The 24,959-nt window shown below is 46.0% G+C and overlaps 1 protein-coding gene across 5 annotated transcripts in view; it reads right to left on the bottom strand.

Annotated features, from left to right (window-relative positions):
- The window catches only part of FGF13 (fibroblast growth factor 13), a 408,650-nt gene extending 390,132 nt beyond the window's left edge, over positions 1-18,518 (bottom strand). For 2 of the 5 annotated variants that reach the window (XM_075941056.1, XM_075941055.1), the window contains exons 1-2: positions 18,067-18,518; positions 14,416-14,641 (exon numbers count right to left, since the gene is read on the bottom strand). In XM_075941056.1, coding sequence (XP_075797171.1) covers positions 14,416-14,464 — 49 coding nt within the window. In that variant the 5' untranslated portion in view covers positions 14,465-14,641; positions 18,067-18,518. Of the gene's footprint in view, positions 1-14,415; positions 14,642-15,996; positions 17,684-18,066 lie in introns of those variants that run through there. The other 3 variants (XM_075941051.1, XM_075941053.1, XM_075941052.1) reach the window with 3 other exon arrangements.
- Positions 18,519-24,959: the final 6,441 nt, after the last annotated feature.

A 24,959-nucleotide genomic window follows, 5' to 3' on the forward strand; every position in this document is an offset into this window, starting at 1 on the left:
GACAGAAGAGGTTGAGGAGCAAAAAATAATATCAGACCTCCTCCTAAAGGCCCTCCAACAGATAATATTGGATATGTTCTATCATTCCAGGTGAAATAATTGGATCACCATTGTACATGCAAATTAAAAGCCCAAACGTGCCTCCACAACTCACATAAGGAAGTTTAAACACCTGTTTTTCCATTAACTGAAGGGCTTCCTTGTGTAAGTAAGGTCCTGCAATATCAGGTCTGGGGAGGCAAACCCTACTTGCCTAATTCACATGTAGTTCCACTGAAGTCACTGGAATTAGCTGTATGTATAGGATCTACTCCCATTAGTAAACTTGCAAAATTAAGCCTCACTACAAAGCTATATCTGAATGGACTGACATTGAATAGCAGTTTTGGGCAAGGATATTGGACCTACTGTTCTAGCCCCAAGATGTATCATCAAACTCAGAGTCCTATCAGTTAAAATCGTTGATCAGAGCAAAGGTCAAGCTCTGAAATCAGGCTGCTCAGAACCTCAGGAAACTCTAGTTTTTAATCTGACACCTAAGGGAACAGCCTAGATAATATTTTCAGCTTTAGAAGTTGACCATATTGGTTCAAGTACTATTCCTCATACAGTGTCATCCAAATTAATATCAGATCAGCTATCAAAGCCTATTATTCAAAGACTCATTCAGGCACAAAACTATAAAAAAAAGCATTGATAGGAATATTAAAATGTATTTAAGGCAGTCATAAAAACAGTGTGATTATTTAAGCCAGCCTACTGAGTAGGCTAGAGCACTTATAAAAGATATGTAAAAAGAATAGTCCAATTGTTTTATCCTGAATGTGATAATTTGCTGATGAATGAATATAATAATTATAATGACTTTATGAAAGAATAGCAGCACATTATCTTCTCGGCTTCGTGGTGATGATACTGCTTTGACAAACAGTGGGTTTGGAATAAGATTAAGATATATTGTGTATGGTTGGTTTCTTTATAAAGCCTTTGTCACTATCATGCACACTCTCAATTTCTCCTTCTAAAATACAATTCAGTGTAAAAAAAAATCTGCAATAGTGGGAATGTGACATGACAGCAAAGCATGTGATATTCACTGGTTATCAGACCCAATAGCAAGTCTTCGTGGGGTTCACCTATGAAAACTGAGGACGCTCAGCACCTTGCAGAATCAGACCTTCAGAATCCTTTAGGTTATGCGGTTAGTGGGTAAACCTGGATGTGTTTTCATGACGATTTGACATTTGTTCAACTCTGTATCTCAAAGTCTCTGAGATACAGAATTTATTTTTCAACACCAATGTAGAATGACAGGGTACAGTGAACACCTTTATAAATAATGGAATACAGTACTGATTTTTTTAAGTTGCGCTATTGATGAAAACAATACTTTCTGCTGAAATTACAAATCAATAGATTGGATAACTAACACATGGTTAACCATGTTACCCAGGAAAGAAGTTTGGTAATTGGGAAACCTGGGTCTCTACTATGCCACAGACTGGCTGCAGATTCTTTGCCCACATCACTTACCCTCTACGTGATGCTATTTCTCCAACTGTTAAACGGAGGTGCTAATACATCCTAGTCTCTCAAGGGAATTTCAAGGTTAGAACAGATTCACTGGTTGTAAAATATTTTGCAGTTCATCAGATGGATGGAGCAAAATACTTTTACATTTCAGCTAGAGTACCTAAAAGATCCACACAAGATCATCTCATCTGAAGAAGTGGGTTATGCCCTCGAAAGCTCATGAGACTATATATTTTGTTAGTCCCTAAGGTATCACAGAACTACTCACTGTTTTTAAAGTTGCAGACTAACAGACTTCTACCCTTCTGAGGCTATATCTACACTAGCACTTTTTTCTGTGGAGGGTAGAGGGAGAAAAAACACACCACTTATCGGGGGTGGCTTAATTATCCAGATAGAAGAGCTCTCTCCTGTTTCCATCGAGTGGCTATACAGGAGACCTTTCAGTGGTGCAGCTGTGCTGCTGTAAAGTCTGTAGTACAGTGAGATCTTTAAAAACGCATTTTTAACTACTCCCCTTCATCTGAATGTAACCCCTCCTGTTCACTAGCCCAGGCTATGTCTAGACTGCAAGCCTCTTTCAAAAGAGGCTCTTTCGAAAGATACTTTCGAAAGAGCCTCTTTCGAAAGAGAGCGTCTAGACTGCACGTTGAACTTTCGAAAAAGCAGCTTGCTTTTTCGAAAGAAAGCATCCAGTGAGTCTGGATGCTCTCTTTCGAAGAAGCCCTATTTACATTGAAGAACGCCTTCTTTCGAAAGAGGAACTTTCGAAAGAAGGCGTTCTTCCTCGTGAAATGAGGTTTACCGCCATCGAAAGAAAAGCCGCGTTCTTTCGATTTAATTTCGAAAGAACACGGCTTGAGTCTGGACTCAGGGGAAGTTTTTTCGGAAAAAGGCTACTTTTCCCGAAAAAAACCCTGAGTCTGGACACAGCCCCAGTGTGAGGTTATTCAGCATAGGGGAAGACTTGTGACTTCTTACACAATTGTGGGAGGTTAGGCCTGAGGCTCCTTGGTGTGCTCTGAGTTGTGCATTGTGTGTGTGTGTGTGCACCTCTGACCAGATCCACTCAGACAAACCACCAGGAACAGGCTTTATTCTGTTAAAAACATAGACCAGGATCACAGTTCAGCAGTTCCTCCTTTCTGCATGCAACCTGTGTGCTGCTTCTAGCTGAGACCCTGCTGGGGGCAGAGGGTACATCCGGGCAGGAACCAGGAAGTTCTCCCAACATGCTGCCGTTTGTAGTCCACAACTTGTAGTTCCCAGGGCTACTATTGAAGCACATTGGACCTTGGGCTACATGAAGGTGGGAGGGTTTTGCCAGACCAGCCATGGCAAATCTCCCTCGAGGTCTGTGTGCACGTGGATGTCTTGGGTTCCTCACGATAGGGCAGAGTTCTCTTCACAACACCAGCTAATTGGCTGCATGGCCAGAATTGATGTCTGGTGGCAATTAAAATCCCTCCTGAGCTAGATGGAAAAATGCTGTGCTCATTTTGGCATCCCTACTATCTACCACCTTATACAGAGTGAAGCACCACCAGACCTCTGACTATTCTGTCGCCATCACAGTTGTTGCCTTGGGAAAGTGAAGGAATTTTTCCCTCACTGGAAAATAGGACTGGATAGTCTAGTCTTTTCCCACATAAGCCTAGTAGTTCAGTAAAGAAAACTGGTTGGACTCCATCAACCTTTCCATGTTTGTCTCAACTTTGCCTGGCCCACTGCAGATGTTGTGGTCAAAAGGGAGCCACATCTCAGGCAGACCTATGGAAGCACAGAATGAAGATGAGGGTCTACCTTGCAAGTAGCAAGAGACAATATTTGGTTTAGATTAGACACACCCCGTCACCTGTAACCTGAACCCGTCTACAAGGAAGTTTGGGAGTGAAGAGTGCTAAATATTTAAGGTTTTGTTTGGAGTGGGATGGGAAGGTAAATCGTTATCTTCCCCACTGCCTGGGCTTTGAGTTAAGCTGGAACACAGTACTGCAACGTTTTTGCTGCTATGGAATATGGATTAAACAGGTTAAGTGCAAACATTGTGGCTTGCACTTGAATCAAATATAGCATGTAGCGTCTTCATTCCTGCTGCAGCTGAGTCAATAGGAAAATACATGATGCAGGACACGGATTCCACACAGACGTCTCTGAAAAGACAAGCTTGCTGCAGAAAACTCCAAGGTCGGAAAAATTAGATGAAATAGAAGTGAACGTTTTAAAGTCCCTGAGTTCGGGCTGACAAGACCAATGTTTCAGTGTGCCATGCACAGCATGGCTTCTTGTTCTATTACAAAATACAAATGGTTTTGTTTTTAAAAGGTAAAAATTAGCATGTTGCACACTGGTCAAATATTCCAAATGTTAAGTCAAATGATAGGAATGTGATCGGAGTTCACAGTTACATGCTTTTAAATGAGACCAAGTTGAATAAAGAAAACTGCAAAAAAAATTAATGAGTCAGAATTGATATGCAACACAGCCCTTTTTTTGCTTATCTAATCCCCAAACCCAACTTCGCTTCTGTCAACTGTTTGCATGAGTGCAGATAACAGCTTCTCATAATTTAAGATAAGTGGTTCAGCCCTCCCCTAATACTCTCACTCCTGGTACGGGTGGCTTTTCTGGCACAAGTACAGATGCAGTATGAATTCTATAAACATAACAAGTGTCTCCTCTATTCCATTTTTCACCTAAACATCTTTTCAAAATGTATTTGTCGTATTAGGTTTACTGTTTGTGTTGCTCTTTTCCAACATTAGTGAATAGTGAAAGTTTGGGACCTAGGGATGTTCCAGCTGGAAGTAGAAATTGGGGAGAGACAGGTATTTCTTTGAGGCAATTTTGTTCATTTACAAAGAAAAGCCTATGTCTCAGCACAGAAGGAACCAAGAACAAAAGAACCAGTTTCTCAGCAAAAGATGCTTAAGGGCTAGTCTCCAACCCAAAAGCTCTCTGTCACTTTTTCCAGGGGCCCTCTGTGCTTATTGCTTACTGCTTGGCTTTTCCTGGCCTCCCTCTATTCTTGTCAATGGCCTCATATTTGTGTGTTTTCTTCACACTTGGACACACACCTGCCACACCTCAGCACCAGAGCTCCTGAGAAGGTTCTCTCACACACAAACCTCTCTGTGGCCTGAGGTGGGGATTAAGCTTACAGTTATGTTAACAAGTTGAAAATTTCCATTTCCGTTTGGATTAAACTTTTTTAAAAAACCATCAATATCAGTGACTATTCTGATGAGTCACTTTCTCTCAAATCTCCTCTGCACCTGAGAACATGAGATTGAAAACCTGGCCTGTAGCTCCAAACATTTTGACCCAATTCCACTTTTGTGAAAAACTTTGATAGGGTTTTATTTTGCTCCTCTGAGGGAAAAATACAAAATGTCAATGTCTCAGGGATTTGTCATGAAATGCAATTGGTGCTTCATATCAAGTACTGTCTATTTCCCTTTTTCTGCTGTCATCCAGTCTCCATTCATTGTAACTGGCCTGGGGAAAAAAAGATTATCTACAAAAGTACTTGAAACACTTGAAATCTCAACATTCATTTTCCTGCCCTCTCCTCCACGTTCCTACTCTTTGCCTTCCTTTTTCTATGGGAGTCACTAAACCCAAATCCGTAAAGCATTCTCTCTCCTCAAGCTCCTCTTGCAAATCACGTTGTGAGTCTTGGTGTTTTGCATGAGGGCACATTACCTAATACTTGCTTTTGTTACCCCTGGTAACACAGAACAAATTTGGGGTAAAGTTCACACAAGGGAGGAAAGGATGAAACATGCAAGCTGTGGGATAAATTTGCACTGAGAATCTGCACTAGATATTCCATCCAACAACTGAAAGTTAAGCTAGACTAGAGAACGCGAGGGCAAAAAGAAAAGGCAGCTTTGGTAAGCAGTACCAGGCCTGCCACCAGCCATGAAACTAGTAAAAGAAGCATTCTATTTGCTAACTAGGATTCTCTCATACAAAGACATGAGGGCATTGGCTGGAAGGTGCAGTGAAGCCTCTGGACAAAATTGGGGGGGAGGGGAGAGAAAGAATCAGTTTCCTCTTGAGCAGCCTGTTGGCAGATGTTAGAGCCATATAATTTCCTAAAGCGTATGTTATAGCATCAGTAGATCAGTAAGGCACTGGAACTATGTCTAGACTATGGGGGCTTTCCGGGATACCAGCGGTATCCTGGAAAAACTATGCCGCATCCAGGAAACGCGTCTGCTCTTCCCTTTTTTTTTGCGGAAGAGCAGACATGCTCTTTCGGAAGCCCCGTCTTCTACTTCCCATGAGGATGAAGGGTTCTTCTGAAAGAGGTGGGTTTTCTGAAAATTGGCCAAAGGTAGATGGGACAAATTTCAGAAAAGCCTTTTCCGAAAAAACTATCGGAAAAAGTACGCAAATTGCGGAGCGCAATTTGTGTACCTTTTTCCAATAAAGCCCCGTAGTGTAGAAATAGCCTGGGATTTGATCCACTCTTATTTTGTTTCTCCCTTCATAAAGGGTGCGTCTCTCAGCAGGGCTTAACTCGAAATAAGCTACACAAATGGAGCTACGTCAATTGTGTAGCTTATTTCAAAATAGCTTATTTTGAAGTGGGAGGGTCTACACAGCACTTATTTCAAAATAGAGCACTCTTCCTCCAACTTCCCTTACTCCTCATACAATGAGGGTTACGGGAGTCAGAGTAAGAAGTCCTCCAGCTTGACAGGATTTTGACATGATTTCAAAATAACCGCTTGCTGTGTAGACGCAGACTTAAGTTATTTCGAAATAATTCTGCTGTGTAGACCTACCCAAAGAGATACATTAGCCTGCAGCCATTGTAATATTAATTACAAACATAACAGGAGCCATAGTGAATCAAAGCAATGGTCAATCTAGCCCAGCATCCTGCCTTCTGACAGTGGGCAGTCTCAGATACAATAGAAGCAATGAAGAGAACAGTGCAATTATCCACAGATCCATCCCTCGTTGTCCAGTCCCAGTTTCTGGCACTCAGAGGTTTAGGGATGTCCAGAGCACAGAGTTAACTCCCTGATGATCTTGGCTAATAGCCATTGATGGACCCATCTTCCATGAACTTATCTAATTCTTTTTTAAACCCAGTTCTATTTTTGGCCCTTAAATCATAGCTTTTATTTGTTACCGATCTTAGTAGGAAGATGTTTGAATTGCAACAATTTGGAGATTTGAATGTAATTACTGAAAAAAATTAGACTGACAAATTCAGGCTAGGGTTCTGACCCCATCTTGTCAGAAGCCCAGTGATTGCATTAGCCTAGGTGATGCAAAATAATAAAAAAAAGTACTATAACTGCATGTATAAGTATTTTTTATATCTCATCTCTGATCTACATGAAGATCTACATGGAGACCTGATCTACACTAGCCCTATCACAACAGCATTCCCACTGAAGTCAACGGAGCCCCTCGGTGGAGTAAGGCAAAGCAGTTTGGTCCTGAACTCAACTTTTCACTTTTTGGCAACTATTAAAAATGTGACTTGAAACACAAAGCCTCAGAAAAATGGTGCCTTCTCATGTTTTTAGTCTATTTAGCAAGGAAGACAGACTTCTGTAGTGGAAATGAAAAATAATGGTGAGGACTCCTTCAGTGCTGTAGCACAGGTCTGAGTTAGGAGCAAAGAAGAGAATTGTTACAGATCTCAAAGGTGAAGTGAGCTCTACAGAACATAGTCTGTATTTAACTCTCTTTGAATTTCCCCATGTTACTACTCTTACTTCGGAATCTGTATTTCTTTTCACTGCCTTTCCATCCTTTACCATTCCGATTTTCATTGCATAAAGGGGGAGAAAGGTATAGAAATGTACCTCCTACAGCAAAACATGTGCTGTAGATTCAGTGCACAAAGCCAGGAGCATCTACACACACAAACAGGTACAAGTGGCAAGGATAAAACAGAAGAATAATAAAAAAAAATTGCACAGATCTTGCATCTGGTTTTCAGCTAGGGTTACCAACTGTCTAATGATAACACCTTTATCTTGCCCCCTGCCCTGTTTCAAAGGCCCAAGCCACCTTTCTGCCCCTTCCCTGAGACCTCAACTTCACTCTGTCCTTTCCCTCCCTCACTTTCACTGGACTGGGGCAGGTTGTTGGAGTGCAGGAGAGGCCTCAGTGCTGGGGCAGGGGGTTGGGGTGCAGGGGAGACACGAGGGCTGCAGTTCGCTCTGGGGTGAAGCTGGGGATGAAGAGATTTGGGGGCAGGAAGAGGCTCTGGACAAGTCGAGGGGCAGCAGGTCGAGGGGTTTGGAGTGTGGGACAGTGTGTGGGCTCTGGGAGAGAGAGAGTTTGAGTATAAGAGGGGGCTCAGGGCTGGAGCCGAGGAGTTTAGGGGATGGAGGGTGTGGGAGCTCCACATGGCACTTACCTAAGGCAGCTCCTGGGAAATGGTTGGCAGGTCCCTGCGGCTCCTACGCAGAGGGGTCGGGCAGGCACTGAATGCAGTCCACACCCACAGGCATTTCCCCTGAATTTCCCACTGGTTACAGTTCCCAGCCAATGGGAGCTGTGGAGCTGGTGTTCAGGGCAGGGCCAGCACACAGAGCCTCCCTGGACCCCTACGGGTCACAAGGACCTGCTGGCTACTTCCCAGGAGCCATGCAGAACTAGGGCATGTAGTGATCCTGGAAGATTTGGGACTTTTTGGTCTGTATGGGATACCAGAACTCATCCCTTTTGGAAGTTCCCAGTAGGGCTCTTGGGGAATATTTTTTCCCCTTTTGGCTTCCTTTGTCTTGGGGGTTTTCTTTTGAACATAGGATTTTGTAACCTGCTGAGAGGCATGTATGATTACTTGAAGTTTCACTCTAATCCTAGTTATAAGAAGATGACAGGGTTAAATTGCCTTCTATCCAATCAGGAAGCTCTTCATCATAGACACTAGCTGTATATAAGCTAAAAGACTAAGTCCCAAAGTTCAGAACTGGGGTTTATAATAGTCAGCTTAATGCAAACTCCTTCAACTAATACAGAAAATTAATTTTGAAACTATAGTGAGAATACTGTAGAACCTTGATATGAAAAGTGATTTTCATGTTTTTAATTGCTAGTGTCCGGTAGACAGAGGTCACACGTTGAGAATACTACCTTGAGATTTAAAAGGCATTATTACATCTTTAGAAGAGTTGTATATTTGCAGAACCAAATGTAGATACAGATAATGAGTCATAACAAGAGACTGTTACTGTAAATATTCCAAGCATGAATATGTTAACAACAGCCCACTAATTGGAACTAATCCTACAGCTAGACACACAGACCTCCTACTGATGTCAATGGGAATTTTGAATGGATAAGGACCTAAAGCCCAGAGATGAATTCTGCTGTCACCTGGGGTGTTAATATTAAACATAAGGAGGCTTAGCTTCAGATTTTGGCCATAGTTTTACAGGGGGTAATACAGATGTTTTGTCAAGTATATCAGAGATCAAAAATTCTCCAAAAGGAATGATGCAGGTGTCTTTATAATTATAATAGGCAGGAAACAATACAGCCAAGTTTAACCATTAATTCTGAGTAAGAGATTTAAGATATAAACACAACTTTTGACACAGAAGTCAATAATAGCCATAGACCATCGACAGACCCAATCTATCATTGGCAGCTACCAACCAGAACGGAAAACTGAGGTCGGGTTCAAGCTGTCACTGGGGAAGTCTGCCAAAATTGCCAAGGAAACGTTTGATAAAGAGAAGCGCCTGCCTTCCACTAGGTTTGGCATCTTCCTCGAGAGGCATTATTCACAATGATTTTCCCGTCTGCAACATATTTTGAGTCAATAGGCTCAGATCAGGAAATTGGCAGCATATCTTGCTTATATACTGCTATTCCTTGTGTCTACATAAGAACGGCTGTACTGGGTCAGACCAAAGGTCCATCTAGCCCAGTAGTCTGTCTGCCGACAGTGGCCAGCACCAGGTGCCCCAGAGAGGCACCTGGTGTCTGTTACGTACTTAATTGTCCCATAAATTAGTGAATGTCCTGACCATTGAGATCCACTTGTTTATTTTTCTCAGTTTCCCATAGTCCTTTTAATCATAAATTGGCTCATGCTGCTTTAAGACGCATTCCCACAGACATAGCAGCAGCAGATTTCCCTGAGTTCTGACTTTTCTGCCAGGCACCTGAACTTTGTAATGTGCTTGATGGCCCCCTATCCCCAAGCTAAAACACTATCCACACTGCCAAAGTCTTACACCTTGACTGCCACTGTTTCAACAGAGTTTCAGTCTTAGAACAGTCAGCTTTGAAAATACTCCCTCGATTTTGCCTTCAAATGGAGAAAATAAAGCACCTGCATTGTGTCAGTCTGCTGGCTTAAGCTAGCCAACTTCTGTGTAAAGTTATCAAACCTTTGTAACCAAGGCAGGGAACAAGACAGACAGACTATGGTCACCTTGCTGTGTGAAGTTCTGCAACTTCACAATTAAAATTGTGGGTGAAGCAGGAGAATAATCCATGACTAGTTTGGGGGGATCTTTTCCTATGTACTCAGTGGGGACACGTATGTGGGAATCATCAGATAACTGCATCTCATCCAAAACATTGTACTAAATGCTGCAACTATCTAGGCTATAGTATATGAATACTGTATGAAACAGCATAAATTCTCCAAGGATCTGGATCCAAATCAGGATCTGATCCAAAGCCCGCTGAAGTCAGAGGATCAGAAGTAAAAGCCCTGTTGCTTTCCTGTAAGGCATGTTTCACCTAAAAATGTAACCAAGAAAAACAAAATACCTTCACCCCAAATGGCTGATCCTGATAAAGACCCAACACAGAACAACATTTTTCATAGGTCTGGGATGCTGGCTATCCTGTTCACAAAGTGAGTAGATAGACTACTTGTAGAAGCCTTCAAATCTTTCATGAAAGAATTAACTTAACAGTCATCTGCTTCACTACTGCCATCCCTATGTCCTTCCATCCTCCTCTCCCACACAATCTCCCTCCACACTTCTCAACATACCTCAGGTAAGGAATCAGACTACAGGGAGCGAAGCTGTGTTAAGTACATGTATATCTAGGGATGAACGTTTTGACTATTCTTTGAACATTTTGACTATTTCTAACTCAAATTGAAAGGGGACTATTTCTGATGGCTATACTATTTCAGGACTAAGAGCAAGAACTAAGAGCATTTATGCAGCATTCTTCTAGCATCCAAAACTCCCCTGGAAGTCAAAGGGAAATTTGCAGTGAGGCAGAAAGCAAGCTCAGGCCCTGTATTTGTGTAAGGGGGCATGCTAGGGGCTCACTTATGTTCTTCAAAATAAAATGTTTTCTTTTATAAAACAGCTAGAGTACTGATAAAGCCACAGATGTGAACTTAGTTACCTAATGGACCACACCACTGATGGGAGCCGTATTTTGCAGCTTCTCTCATACTCCTTTTGAGAGCTAGAAATCAATGTTTGTGTTTTACACGTTTTCATATCTGCTGCAGCATTTGTCACAATTTAAGGGTGCACATGCCTTGTTTCATGGTGTTAAATTCATATTGATTACTTAGACTAAAATACCAGTTCTTTTGGTACTGCATCACTATTTTAAAAAGCAGCTGCTGCTGAAGTTATAGATAACTCTGTAAGTAGTTATAAATAGGGACACCAACAAGAGCTGAGGCCAATACTTGCTTCCCTCTCCAGGGAGCGTGTAAAGAAAGCAGTTATTTTTAAATTAGAGACAATTCTTCCCTCTATTATAATCCCTTCCTGGAGTGAGTAGGCTTGCATAGGTGCAACTAAGTAGACAATTTGATCTAAAATATGTAAAAAGACGTGCAGTGTTCTCTGCTTGTGTTATTTCCTATATAGGTTCCACATCCAGTGCCACAATTTTTCATGACTCTGTTTCAACCAAAATCTAATTCAGGGACCCAATAAAGAGGTGGTGTGAACAGACATAATTCCCCAGACTTTGCTGGAGTTCCATCTGCTCATATTAGGTCTGAATTGGACGTTACAAGTTCAGTTTCAAAATACTGCGAGGAAAAAAGTTTTACTTTGAGCGTAAATAAGAGTTTTCCTCTTTGATACAATGTTTCAAAATATAAAGAGAGAAAGATTGATATACAATTCACACTAAGAAATAATAAGAAATAATTTCCACTGTCATTCAGTGTGGAAGCATAGTATTTGGAGAGCTCTGTGTACGTTTGGTACCTAAACTCCACAATATATTTGAAAGAACATAGGATGCAGGAAAATCTCTCCAAAATAAACCATGTGACTTTTCAAAAATATAACTGTGCATCACCCTTTCCAGGACAGGTTAACCAACCCAAAAGCATACACACATTGCACACACATATACAATTGCAACCCTTCCTCTAGTTTCCAGTCCGAGTACAGTTCTGATACACAGATAGAACAACCAGACCTTTCAAGAATGGTTGTATCCATTTTAAACATTTAGTTAGGAATGTCATCACTGTCAATCACCTCAAGAAACTTCCAACAATTCTGAAGAAAAACTAATGCAAATAGGAAATCGGTACCAGAACCTTTGAAGAGAAATTTCATACAGAAATTGATAAATATTGTCTCCTTGGCACCATATCGGGGTTCTGTCTGCACTTTAGAAGATCAAAGAAAACAACTATAGCCACACACTGCTACAAAAGATATTCAACTTCCTGTAAATATTCTCTCCCTACATTATATCTAATTATTTTTATATATTAGCCAATTTAAGTTTAGCTCTAAATTATGAGAGAAGATGCTAAGGCCAGTTCCAAATTGCATACAAAAGACTCATGCAAATGTATTTTTCCTGGGCTTTGGCATATACTCTTTATGGTACATACTCAGGGGAGGGGTGGGTGTGTGTGTGTGTGTGTGTGTGTGTGTGTGTAACAGTGATAGTCACATGTGTTTGCGTCAGTGTTTTGAAATATGAGAATGCCACACCAAAAGATACAAGGTAAATTAATAAGTGCATTGTAAAGATAAAGATAATGATTTGCAGCCTGAACAAAATATTAAACACAAGTTTAAAGAGCAACCATTGCAGAATATTCTTGTTTAAGATTATAGCTCAGTTCTAAGTCATGCAAAACAACTCCTTAGAATGCCAGAACCTTTCATTCTGTATTTTATGTTATTTTGACACCTTTTTGGTAAACAAGGCCATTAACAAAAAATGGTTGCCACCAGATTTCTACAGGGGCATATTTTTACAAGGAAAAAGCCCATTCAATTAAAGAAATGTCTCTTTGGAAAGTGTAGGTTTTTAGGACACATCCAGATTATGTATTTTCATATTTTGCAGCAAAAACATTTCAAGAAAAATATTTCAAAATAATACTCTGAAGACAATAGATACCATATAACAAGAGAGGGGGAAAAAGCTTAAATTTAAAGCATGTATTAAACACAAAACCAAGTTCACATAATGCAATGGTTTTAACATGACCTTTGAAGCCAAGAAAATAATTTTAAAAAATGTAAAAGGAGCACATGAAAAGGCTGTCAGCCTTGAAACTGAATTACCTAGCTTTAGCCAAGATGTGCTAGGGCTCCTCAAAACAAATATATGACATCCAGAAAAAATGCTTAATTCTTTTTAAAAAGCAGAAAGAGCTTGTTCCCTTCTTGGAAGGTTAAAAACATTGTATAGTTCACCTGTAAGAGCCCAGTGGCTCTACTCTATTACATAAAAATACATTAAATGTATATAGATATATTGAAAACTGGCAGCAATGCTCCTTATTAAAAAAGAAACAGGCTACTTTTCCAAACATATTCATCCATTCCTTAGGCCTAATACAGACTAATTGTTGGTCACATTTAACCTTGGGATGTAGAGTCCATTAAACCCTGCCACCTGTGATTGTACACTATATGCTTCACATTGGAAAGACAAGATTTTTGTTGTTGTTGTTATTAAGAAAAACAGTGCTCTTGTTCTGGGATCTAGCTGGCGAAGGTCCACTCAGGCCTACGGTGTATACTACACCCTTGGACACAACTGGTGTGTAAAACAAGGGTTCTTAATGGAAACCCTGCCCCAGCCATGAGAAGGAGAAGGGGGAAGCATCAGCATCTCCCCTTGCCCCCCTCCCCGAAATAACACCCCTCTGCATTCTCCCGTGCATCTCCCCAGCAGCCTTTCCTCTGCCATGCCACAGGGCTGGAGAGCAAACGACTCCACTTGCGGTTCCCTACAACTCCGCTCCTCCTCCTCCTCCCCCGTCTCCATGGCAATTGTTACCCAGTTTACATCCAGTAGCAAAGCCCGTCCACGGCACGGCAAGAGCAGCCAGGAGGAGGGGGGAGGTGAAACAGGCAGAGCATCCCCCCGCGCGCCCCTACCTCCCCGGGGCAGAGTCCAACAGGGGCCCCTCTGCCCCTGGCGGGGTGGGGGTCAGGGTCGGGATTTCGGCCACCTGCTCGCAGCCTCTGAATTCCCTGCGGCCAGAATCCAAGCGCCGGAGACCAGATGCCTTGGAGGGGCCGCGGCCTTGGGGGTCACTCCCAAGGTGGCTGGCCCGGGGCGGGCAGCTGGATTGACAGCCAGCCCGGCTCCGGCTGCAGACGCAGCGAGAGAGACGCGTCCAGCACAGCGAGCCCCCAGTGCGCCCCCACCCACCCCTTGCTGCGAGCAGAGAAGAGAATTACCCCCCCCCCCCATGCACACACACACCCCTACTGACACCTGGTCCAGCCACTGCACGAGCCCCGATTGCAATCCGCCCCCCCCCCCGGGGCAAGGCAGGAAGGGGGAGTCCCCCCCAGATCAACCCGAGGCTGAGCCAGGGGGTTGTGTCCCCCCTCCCCGGCCCCCAGCAGAGCCGCACGATGCATGGAGCAAGCCGGGTTCATGCGAGGCAGCAGCAGGCTCGGGCGCGCTTACCCTTGGAAGCATCTTTCTCTTCTTTGGGCTTGATCACCTTCCCGCTCATAGATCCCAGCTTGCTCGCAGAGCTTTCCCCCGGGAGACTCGCGGAAGCCGGCCGGGCTCCGGGGAGAAAAGGGGGGACGGGGAGGGAGAAGGGGGGGAGCCTAGAAGCAATAACAACACCACAAAATCTCTTCTCCTCCTGCCGGGCCGGTGCAGATGCTCCCCGCCCGCCGCCTGCCTGCAGAGAGGAGAGGAGGGAAGGGAAGGAAAGGGGGTGCAGTGAGTAATGGGGCGGCCGCCGCAGGGAGACTCGCCCCCTGTCCCTGGCTGGGAGAGAGACCGGAGCGAGCTGCCTCCCCCCCGCCCGCCGCTCCTCCCCCGCCCCACCGGGAAGGCGCCGCCGGTCCTAGGAGTCACAGCCCCCAGCGGGCGGGAGAGAGGGGGAAGGAGGGATGCGGGAGGGGGCGCTGGCTGCATCCCTCCTGCTCCGGTGGTTGGGGGGGGGGAAGCTGGGCGAGCACGGTACTGCGGAACGGGGTCGCTGCCTGGCTGGGGAAAGGCCAGGTGGGGGGGGGGGAATCGAGCGGTCTGTATCCCCCCCCCCATTCGCTTCTACCCCCAGTTAGGGAGGGGGGAGGGAGAGAAACCTGCTGCCCGCACCCGCCCAAGCGAGGCTGCCCAGACTCTTGGGAAACTGGGGGGGGAGGAACCTGCCTCCCCTCCCCCCACCTGCTGAAAAGGGCCCGGTCCTCGCTGTCTTGGGCGGACAATTCGCCCGGTGCAACGCCCCCGCTGTCAGCACCAGCCCCTTTTGCAGTTGCCGGGGGATGCTCTCTCCCCCCCGGGCACCGATCCTGGGAAGCACGCGGGGGCTGGCCCTGGGGAGTGTGCTAGCCGGACTCCGGAGCGAACCCCCTCCCCGCACCCGACTGCTCCGGGCTGGGGCTGCGTGCGAGCGCCCTGCAGCGGGGCACGGGGCAGTCCTGGGCAGCGATTAGGTACGTGACACGGAGCAGCGAGGGAGCCAGGCGGACAAATTCCAGACCCGAGCCCGGGGAGGGGCTGCCGGCGAGCTCGGGGGCCCTGCAGCGAAGGCGACACTAGGGGAGACCTGCCCACGGGAGCAGGAACAACGTGGAACCAAACTTTTTGCCCGGGGGAGGGAGCCGTAGCGCACCCGCCCTGGCTCCAGCCACCCAGCGTGGCCTGTGCCGGAGCCTGTTGCGGCCGCAGGCAGGGTGAGAAGCCGCCGCCGCTGCAGAGGTCGCCGCTTTTCAAACTCAAGGGGCAGCGTTTTCCTGCCAAGGTCTCCCGCCCCCCTCCCCGCTAGGGAGCAGCCTGGCAGGGGAAAGCTGCAGGCGGAGGGAGTCTGCGACGGGAACAGCGCTCCTCGCTGCATCCCTGGAGCGAGTGTTTGCACTAGCCCCGGGGCACACGGTCTGGCGAGGAAGCCACAGGTTGGATCGACAGGCCCCCTCTTGGGTCAGGTTGATCCTCCCCCCACCCCCCAGCAGTCCCAGAGCTTGTGATGAGAAGCCGTGTCAGTCTGTCTGCAAACACCACCAGGAGCCCCGTGGCCCCTGCGAGACTAACCGCTGTCTGTGGGCATCAGCTTTCGTGGGTGAAAAATCACTTCGTGAGATGCATCTGTTAGTCTTTACGGTGCCACGGGGCTCCTCCAAGCTTTGGCTGGTGGTTTGTATCGCCTCACGGCTCCTCCTTCTGGGACGCTGGCTGTTTTAAAGGGGCCCGCTGGAGCAATGGCTTTTATCCCTCTTGTGCTGTCTGGGTGGTTATATATAACTAGATGCACGTACACTAGATGCACTGGCTACATATATAAATAAGAGGTTTGCGTTACATACGTGCGGCGAGAGCCTTGGATCTGAACTTTTCCTCTCGAGGAGTTGGATACGGATATAGAAACAAGTCCAGCATGTCTTAAACCTACCACTAACTAAGCAGCTCTTCCCTTCACCACAAATAAAACCCATTCCAACCCCATCGCTGCAGTCCTAGCTCGGGCCAAACTACTATTCGTAGTTCGGGAGTTTTGCTGGAATAAGGAGTGTCTGCCATATATTATAGTGTCTGTTTTCTGCCTCTAGGAATTTGGCTTTGTGTCTCCTTCATACCCTTTTATATTTTCAAAGCAGGGGCTCGGGAAGATACTTGATCTTGGAGCTTTGTTTTGGAAAGTGCTTTGGGAAACGTCCAGTTCTGCGTTGCACGCAGTTCTCCCTTCCTGGGTCTCTTCTACTCATTTTGGGGACTACTTAAAGGGTAGGTGTTTTGGTTTGGTTGTAAAGCCATCCAGCACATCGAAGATACCAGCCGTTAGGTGTTAGCTATTCTATTTTCTGTACATGTTATGCATTTCCAATCACACCCTGTCGTCTCTCTTTGCTTCGTGTTACAATTTGCAGTACGAAAGTCTCAAGCCTGTAATCCGAAGCAAGAAAAAGGCACCGAGCGATACACTCTGGGCACGCAGGGCTCCAAGTTCATTTTACACCTTAACCACAAAACAAAACCAAAAAAACCACAGCACACCTCCCCATATGGGTGGTCCTGGCAAATGCAATTTCGGGCGTGACCTCCTTCCTGCCGCCACACAGGAGCTATGCAACAGAGAAGAAATCAGAGGAGCGCCCCTTTCCTGTCTTAGGCACATTAGGTTTCTGTAGGCTTCTGATTCTATATTTAGACAGAAGACTTTTTGCAGATCAGAAAAACACAGCTAGCCAGCCTGCGTCGGGGCTTCTTAAAACTCTCCCCCGCAGCCCACCGAGTAGAGGACACGTTCAGAGGAACACTTCAAAACTTGGGTCCCTAAAGCACCTACACGGTGTCTCCAGGTACCCAGAGAACTGGCTCGATCCCCAGAGAAGACGAATAGCTGCTGACACTGAGACCGCCCGGACATCGGGCCACGCATGTAGGTGCCCAATTTCATGACCTGCTGTGAAAAGTGCCTAACTTAAGCAGGCGGGAGAATCCGCCAACAGAAAAGCCTCCAGCGTTCACCTGCAAACGGTTCGTTCCCACACGCCACGGAAGTCGCTTTGCTTCGACTCTTCAGCCTCTTTCGTGTACACGTTACCCTGGGACCCTTTTTCAAGCTAGACAATATCAGCGCCTAATGTCAAGCGTCCTGCTGTGATTAACTCTCTCACTACCGCAGCGTCTTCATTCCGTCTCTGTCCCCTGCCCTCACTCCTCTCTGGTCCTAATCCTGCCAGGAAGAGGCGTTTCAGGGTGGGAGGAGAACAAGGAGGGCCCAGAAACCTCCCCCTGCCCAATTTACCTTGGGCTGCCGAGCGTCCACCTAATGAGGGGCAGGACTGAGCCTGTTCTTAGGAGAAATCGGGGGCTTGCGAGATGGAACCGACGCGAAGCCAAGCTATCCGCTGCGCTCGCAGGGAGTTACGCGTCCAGCAGCGGGAGGAGGGAAGCAGAGAAGCGGCTATCTGTTAAATCGCAGCGCAGCGAGTCAGAGGAGCTCTTTAGAGGAAGGGGAAGGCGTCCCCGAGGACCCCTAAGCGCGAGATTTGCTGCCACTGCCCGCTTTTTGCTGCCGCCTTTTGTTCCGCTTTACGCGCGGATTGCCAGCGCTCCTCGATTCGACCTCCGCTTTTGGGGGGCTCGGGTCGTGTCACCTACCTGAAGCGGGAAACGTGTGGCGAAGCCCCGGCTGGGAGTCACCGTCAAATCCCCCACCGCTTAGCGCTCAGCCCTGCTGTGGCCAGACCTCCCCCGGTCCCAGCACGGGAGAATTCCTGCTCCCTGTCCTTAGCATGTGCTTTTCTGCACCCTCCCCGCGCCGCTCGACGGGTGAAGACCACCCCCTGCCGCTGCGCCCAGCCCCCAGGTCTCAGTAAGACGGGAGGAGGGGGGAAGCATGTCAGTTTCAATTCCAAGGATCAGCAGCTAAAGGCGGGCGGCACTGAGAAGCGGGAAGTCACAGGGTCCCTCTAGCGCGGCTATTTTTAGTGAAACCGAATTCCTCCCCAAGTTCTGTGGCTTCCCAACTCGTGTTCCGTGCAGACAGCTGCCCAGCGCGGCGAGGAAACCCACGGAACGGGGTGAGGGGACGTGCTGGGAAGAGGGGGGACAAAACGGAGGCGCTGCCTTGCCCAGGCGAGCCCTGCGAGGGTTAACCCGCGGCGGCCAGGCCCTTAATCGCAGCCTGAAACCCAATCGGCGGAGTGACGCGAGGAGGTGAAATTGCCAACAGGTGTTGCGCAGACTCTGGCAAGGCTCTCGGTGAGATCACAGCGCTGTGGGGCTAGCGGGTCACGTGGGGCGGCCGACCCCACCCCGCTGAGTTGGGATGCAAGGGGGAGCGGCTGCATTATCTGACGGGAAGGGGAGGGGGTGCTCGAGCTTCCCTTCGGAGTCACTGAGGCTCCTCGGCAGGACTAGGCTGGTGTTCACGGAGGCAAAACTCTTCCTTGATTTTTCTCCTTGCGCAGCAGCCATGGCTTCCTCCTGGGCTGTGTCTAGACTGGCCCCTGTTTCCGGAAAATCAGCTGCTTTGCCGGAAAAACTTGCCAGCTGTCTACACTGGCTGCTTGAATTTCCACAAAAGCACTGACTTCCTATGGTTAGAAATCAGTGCTTCTTGCGGAAATACTATTCTGCTCAGCTATGTCGACACTGGCATGATTTTCCAGAAATGCTTTTAACGGAAAAGTTTTCCGTTAAAAGCATTTTCGGAAAAGAGCATCTAGATTGGCACAGTCGCTTTTCCGCAAAAGCACTTTTTGCAGAAAAGCGTCCGTGCCAATCTAGACGCGCTTTTGCGCAAAAAAGCCCCGATCGCCATTTTAGCCATGGCGTACTGTGCTGTCTACACTGGCCCTTTTGCACAAATGATTTGCGCAAGAGGGCTTTTGCCCGAACGGGAGCAGCACAGTATTTCCGCAAGAACATTGATGATCTTACATGAGATCATCAGTGTTCTTGCGGAAATTCAAGCGGCCAGTGTAGACAGCTGGCAAGTTTTTCCACAAAAGCAGATGATTTTCCGGAAAAACTTGCCAGTCTAGACACTGCCCTCCCGTTCAGGCAAAAGTCCCTTTTGCACAAAGCTTTTGCGCAAAAGGGCCAGTGTAGACAGCTCAGATTTGTTTTCCTCAAGAAAGCCCCGATGGTGAAAATGGCGATTGGGACTTTTTTGCGCAAAAGCGCGTCTAGATTGGCACGGACGCTTGTGCTTTTGCGGAAAATCATCCATGCCAATCTAGACGCTCTGTTCCAAAAATGCTTTTAACGGAAAAGTTTTCCAATAAAAGAATTTCCGGAAAATCATGCCAATCTAGACGCAGCCCTGGAGTGACCCAGCAGGGCCAGCTGCAGCCTGCAGCAGCGTGCTTCTTCCCCAGGCCTGAGGGGCTGAGTTTGGTCCGCTCTCCTAGCCAGCAATGCACAAAGCCCAACCTCCTCTCCACCACTCGCCGCCCTGAGCACTGAAATGACTATCCACAGCTTGGCTCCCTGCATGGGACCAATCCAACACTACAGTGCACAAAGTCAGACTGGCACATCTACGCAGCAGGGCTGAAGTCAAATTAAGCTATTAGTCAATTGAGTAGCTGAAGTTGAAATAGCTCAGTTCTGCTTAGGTGCTGCCTACACAGCAGGAAATTGAAGGAAGAACACTCTTCCTTTACTCCTTATGAAATGAGGGTTACCAGAAGTCGAAGTCAGAAGTCCTCCAGCTCGACAGTATTTCGATATGAAGGCTTGTAGTGTAGATGCATGCTATGTTATTTCAGAATAACATTAGTTATTCCAAAATAATGCTGCTGTGTAGGCATGCCCGGAGAAGACCCTGCAAATTCCTGAGTTACACCTAAGTGGGAGGAGAACCAGGCCCACTTAACTTAAATAATGGCTCAAATGTTAAGACAAACTCCAGACTGACTTTCCTGTTAATATGTCTAAACTGATTTTTCCCTTGCAGACCTGCTAAGCACAAAATTAACAGCCAGCTTTTCCACCAGGGAGCTGTGGATGCTCTACATCTCAATGATAGATAAATATAGTTGTGGTTATGAGCACTTCTGACTCCAGTCCTTTCATTTGACCAGTCTTCTCTCGTGCAAGTAGACCCATTGCCGTTAATGGGATTGATCATAGGAATTGGAGTTTGCCGGAGGAGGCCTACAGGTTCTAGGCCAACCTGGAATGCACAAATATCTCCATGTATTTGTAAGGAAACTAGCTGCTTATACTAGTAGTGAACATAACCCCCTGTTAAATAGAAGTGAGAGCTCTCAGGTGGAGAGAACAAATGTGACATGTGCCAATTACAGAGTAAATGAATTACAGCATTATGTATGCAAACCATAAGGGAACTTAATTTCAAGCACAATGAACCTTTTCAGCAAAAATAGTTCACTTTGCATGGTTCTGACCACGAAGGCAGTCAACTGGGCAGACATGTCATAATGAAGAGGGTACCTTCTGCTTGATGTGTAGCTATTTACATGCAATGTCCCACCTTGCACTCACACAGAAGGTGCACACCTGAACAACATCACACTAACTAGCCACCTTATCCACTCTGAGCAAAAAGTCAGAAGCATAATGACATGTATTTCCTCTTGAATGCATGCACATAGGAAAGCTAGGTCTCCAAAGTATGAGGATTTAGGTCTCAAACAAAAAGTCTAAAGTGACTCACCTAAGTCGTGTTATGGGCTAAGATGTGCATATGTCCCAACATTAATGTTTAGAGCCCTCTGTGGGTTCCTAGACAAGACGGGAGGGGAGGCTGCTCTGCAGAGCCTGAGATGGAAAAGGACTGCTGGGAGTAGCCAGCCATCTGCGCCAACCAGAGCATGCCAGGCCCAGCCCCCAACTCATGGGCTGCGTGATTTTGTGCAAATACTTTTAACGGAAAAGTTTTTCCGTTAAAAGTATTTGCGCAAGAGAGCATCTATACTGGCATGTGCCTTTGCGCAAAAGATTTGCTTTTGCGCAAAAGCATCTGTGCCAGTGTAGATGCTCTCTTGCGCAAGAAAGCTCCGATGGCCATTTTAGCCATCGGGCTTTCTTGCGCAAGAAATGAACTTGGCTGTCTACACTGGCCCTCCCGCGCAAGAATACTTGCGCAAGAGGGCTTATCCCTGAGCAGGAGCGTCAGAGTATTTACCCAAGAACCACTGATTTTGTACAGTATAAAGTCAGTGTTCTTGCTCAAATACTCGCACCCAGTGTAGACAGGCGGCAAGATTTTGCGCAAAAGCTTGCCAGTCTAGATGCACCCATGGAGCTGCTCAGAGTGCGTGGCACAGCAACCAGCAATGATTTAAAGCAAGGGTAGGGAGCCTTTCTTGGGTCGGGGATCACTGAAAAATTAGTCGGGGGCCGCACACAAGTGAGAAGCAAGTCAGGGAGTGGTGAGGCGGCCTCTGACTGAGAAGGAGACAGACATTCTCCTCGCACACCAGAATCTTGGGGGGCCCAGGCTAGTAGATTTTCTGTGCTCCAGTCCTGCTGGGAGGCTGGAGCACCAGAGTGAACTCCCCAGTGCAGGGCAGAGCCCTGAACCTCAGGGGCTGAATCCAGGCGGGGGGGGGGGGCACATTTGGCCTCTGGGCCTTAGGTTCCCCACTCCTGATTTAAAGGCCCTGGGTCTCTGGCCACTGCTGCTGTCATAGGACTGGCCTTTTAAAGCCCTCAGGCAAATGAGATTAGCTGGCATGATTATGATACTGAACCTTTCCCCTTTGATTTCCACAATAATATCCTCATTGATTTCAGCTGGAGCAGTTCTGGGCCCTAAATCTGAGATTCCAACCAGGATAATGTCTCTCACATACCATTTTCTCATTCCTCTCCCCATCTCCAGGACATTACTGCATTAAGATAGGGGATCTGGGTGGATTTGTTATTTGGTGATCAAACCAAGTACATGACAGTCATATCTAATGTTTTACTACCACTGTTTCTGGCATCTACGTCTAAAATGCAAACAAACACATCTAGCCCTGTTTGTTCTTTAGGGGCTGGTGATGCTGCTATAATTGAGTTGTGCCATTAGAGTCAATGGGAGTTTTATTATAAGATCATTTCCTTAAAAAGAGATGATTGTGAGTAGTTCTCTTCAGTTGGGAAACACAACCCCCTAGCCAAAACATGTCCTCTTCTCCATCCATTTTAAAAGAGCCACCTTGCAGCTCATAAAAGGCTTAATTAGACCCCCAGTTTATTTCACCATTCTTATTCCTGAGCAATCCACAAAGGCCCCTTCCTTGGCAGACAGTTTACTGTGCTAAATATTCATCTTTTTGATTGCCAAAGAGCAACTGCTGTATGTAACTAGAGTCCTAACTAATGGGCAGCATGGAGATTGCAGCTTAATTTTGCTAAATAATTCAGTCAAGTAAACAACAGAGCAGCCCTTAGCAGATAATGATAATAGATAATGATCATATGGACAGAGTGAATCTCTCACCTAGTTAATGGGAATAGTTTCAGGTTATAATAATGAACATTAAGCCTTGTGTGCCACCATTCTGCTATTTGGGTTTATTTCCCTAGGCTACATAAGACTGGAAGATGGAATGTCTCCTATTGCTCTGCAGTGACCCATATTATAGATTTGGATTCTGATTTTAAGCTCAGAAGTGTGGGTACATTGCAAAAGAAATCCTGAGCTAGGAGGACTGAAGGCAGCCTAGAAAGAGAAGACAGGGAAGTGCTGAGGGTCAAAGTCTTCCAAACTATTGAACATCTAAAAATTGAATATAGAATTCTATAGTTGTCTTTTAGCCATACTCCAGCATGGCTGATGAATTCATTAATCACCATTTAAATACAACCATCCTCTCTAAGAAAGAATCACATGAACTTGGCATTTAAGTAAAACTCTTGACAATGAAAATGTCCCAGTCATGACTTAATACACCGAGGCTGTGTCTACGCTGGACCCCTTTTCCGGAAAAGGAATGCAGATGAGACAAGTCAGAATTGCAAATGCAGCGGGGATTTAAATTTTCCCTGCTCCATTTGCATGAACATGGCTGCCGCTTTTTTCCGGCTCGGGGCTTTGCCGGAAAAAAGCGCCAGTCTAGACAGGGATCTTTTGGAAAATAAAGCCTTTTCCGAAAGGTCCCTTATTCCTCTTAAAATCAGGAATAAGGGACCTTTCAGAAAAGGCTTTATTTTCCGAAAGATCCCTGTCTACACTGGCGCTTTTTTCCGGCAAAGCCCCGAGCCGGAAAAAAGCGGCAGCCATGTTCATGCAAATGGAGCAGGGAAAATTTAAATCCCCGCTGCATTTGCAATTCCGACTTGTCTCATCTGCATCCCTTTTCAGGAAAAGGGGTCCAGTGTAGACACAGCCTGAGATTTTATAAGAAGGAATATCATATCCAGAAGTCACTTCACTCACTGCCATCAGATGTATTAAAGAGAAACACTGTCTTTGGAGGTCTGTTTTACATTTGAGATTTAGTGGGATTGGCAGTTTGGGTTGTTGTTTTTTAAATACCCAAACATTTTTGAAAATAGAAACAGTGAAAGGAAAAAATAATGAGAGACTGGTTTGTGGGGTGCTGGTGGTGAAAAATTCGTTGAGCGGAGGGAGTATTTTGAGATTATTTTGAGATTATTTGAGTAGTATTTAATAGTTTGTCATTGTGTTATATTTTTTAAACAGGTCAGATAAGCAGAGAGTTTTAAGCCACAGGCATGGAAATTCAAACAGACTTCTCTAGTAATACTTTCCCCATCTTACAATCTTGCCCATGTCACTTCTAACAGAGGATGGCTTGATTACCTATTCTTGTGTAAGCATGGGTCCACTCTCCTTACCTATATGCCAATTTATCTTCAATAAAGGTGCCAAATTATGATGGGCAGCCTGTAGAATTGTAAGTGCCAACCCTTCTTTGCAAATTCCTATCCTCCTTGGTGACAGCGACACCAGTGTTTCTTTAAATCTGATTGTTGTTTATCACCTGCATGCTAAGACAGAATACCAACGAGCGAGGAAAGACCCAGGGCTTGCAAGTGTAACCCACATTCCTAGTGTGGTTCACCATCCCATGTAGTGGCACTTAGACCACTTACAGCGAGAGATAAGAACAAGGGAGCTTTACAGGCTATACTGAGAGCCCATTGGCTTTATAGCTCAAGCTGTAGAGTGGTGCTACTGAACTTTGGAAGCCCTGGGGGCCATAATGATACTCACAGCACATGCCGAGGGTTGCAACTTAGGTGTGGTTGCATATACATGCAAATATATGCAAATAGCTTCTTTCACACTGACGGGCATGAATATAAAGATTAAGGCAAGACTATGCAACACACAGGTCCCATTTAAGTCAGTTCTGCTGAATTAATAAAATGCAAATTTACCCAATTTCTACCCATATGACAGCACTTTTAATGAGCAATGACAGTCCAGGAATTTAACTACTAAAACACATATCAACAGAGGACCATTATAGTGACGACTTTTTTGTTTTGGCTCCCATTTGTGGGCAGTGTGTTGAGCCCCGTTTAAACCCAAACCACATTGTGGGCTGCAAACAAACAGA

Source organism: Pelodiscus sinensis, chromosome 13 (assembly GCF_049634645.1).
Source record: "Pelodiscus sinensis isolate JC-2024 chromosome 13, ASM4963464v1, whole genome shotgun sequence".
Classification (NCBI taxonomy): Eukaryota; Metazoa; Chordata; order Testudines; family Trionychidae; genus Pelodiscus; species Pelodiscus sinensis.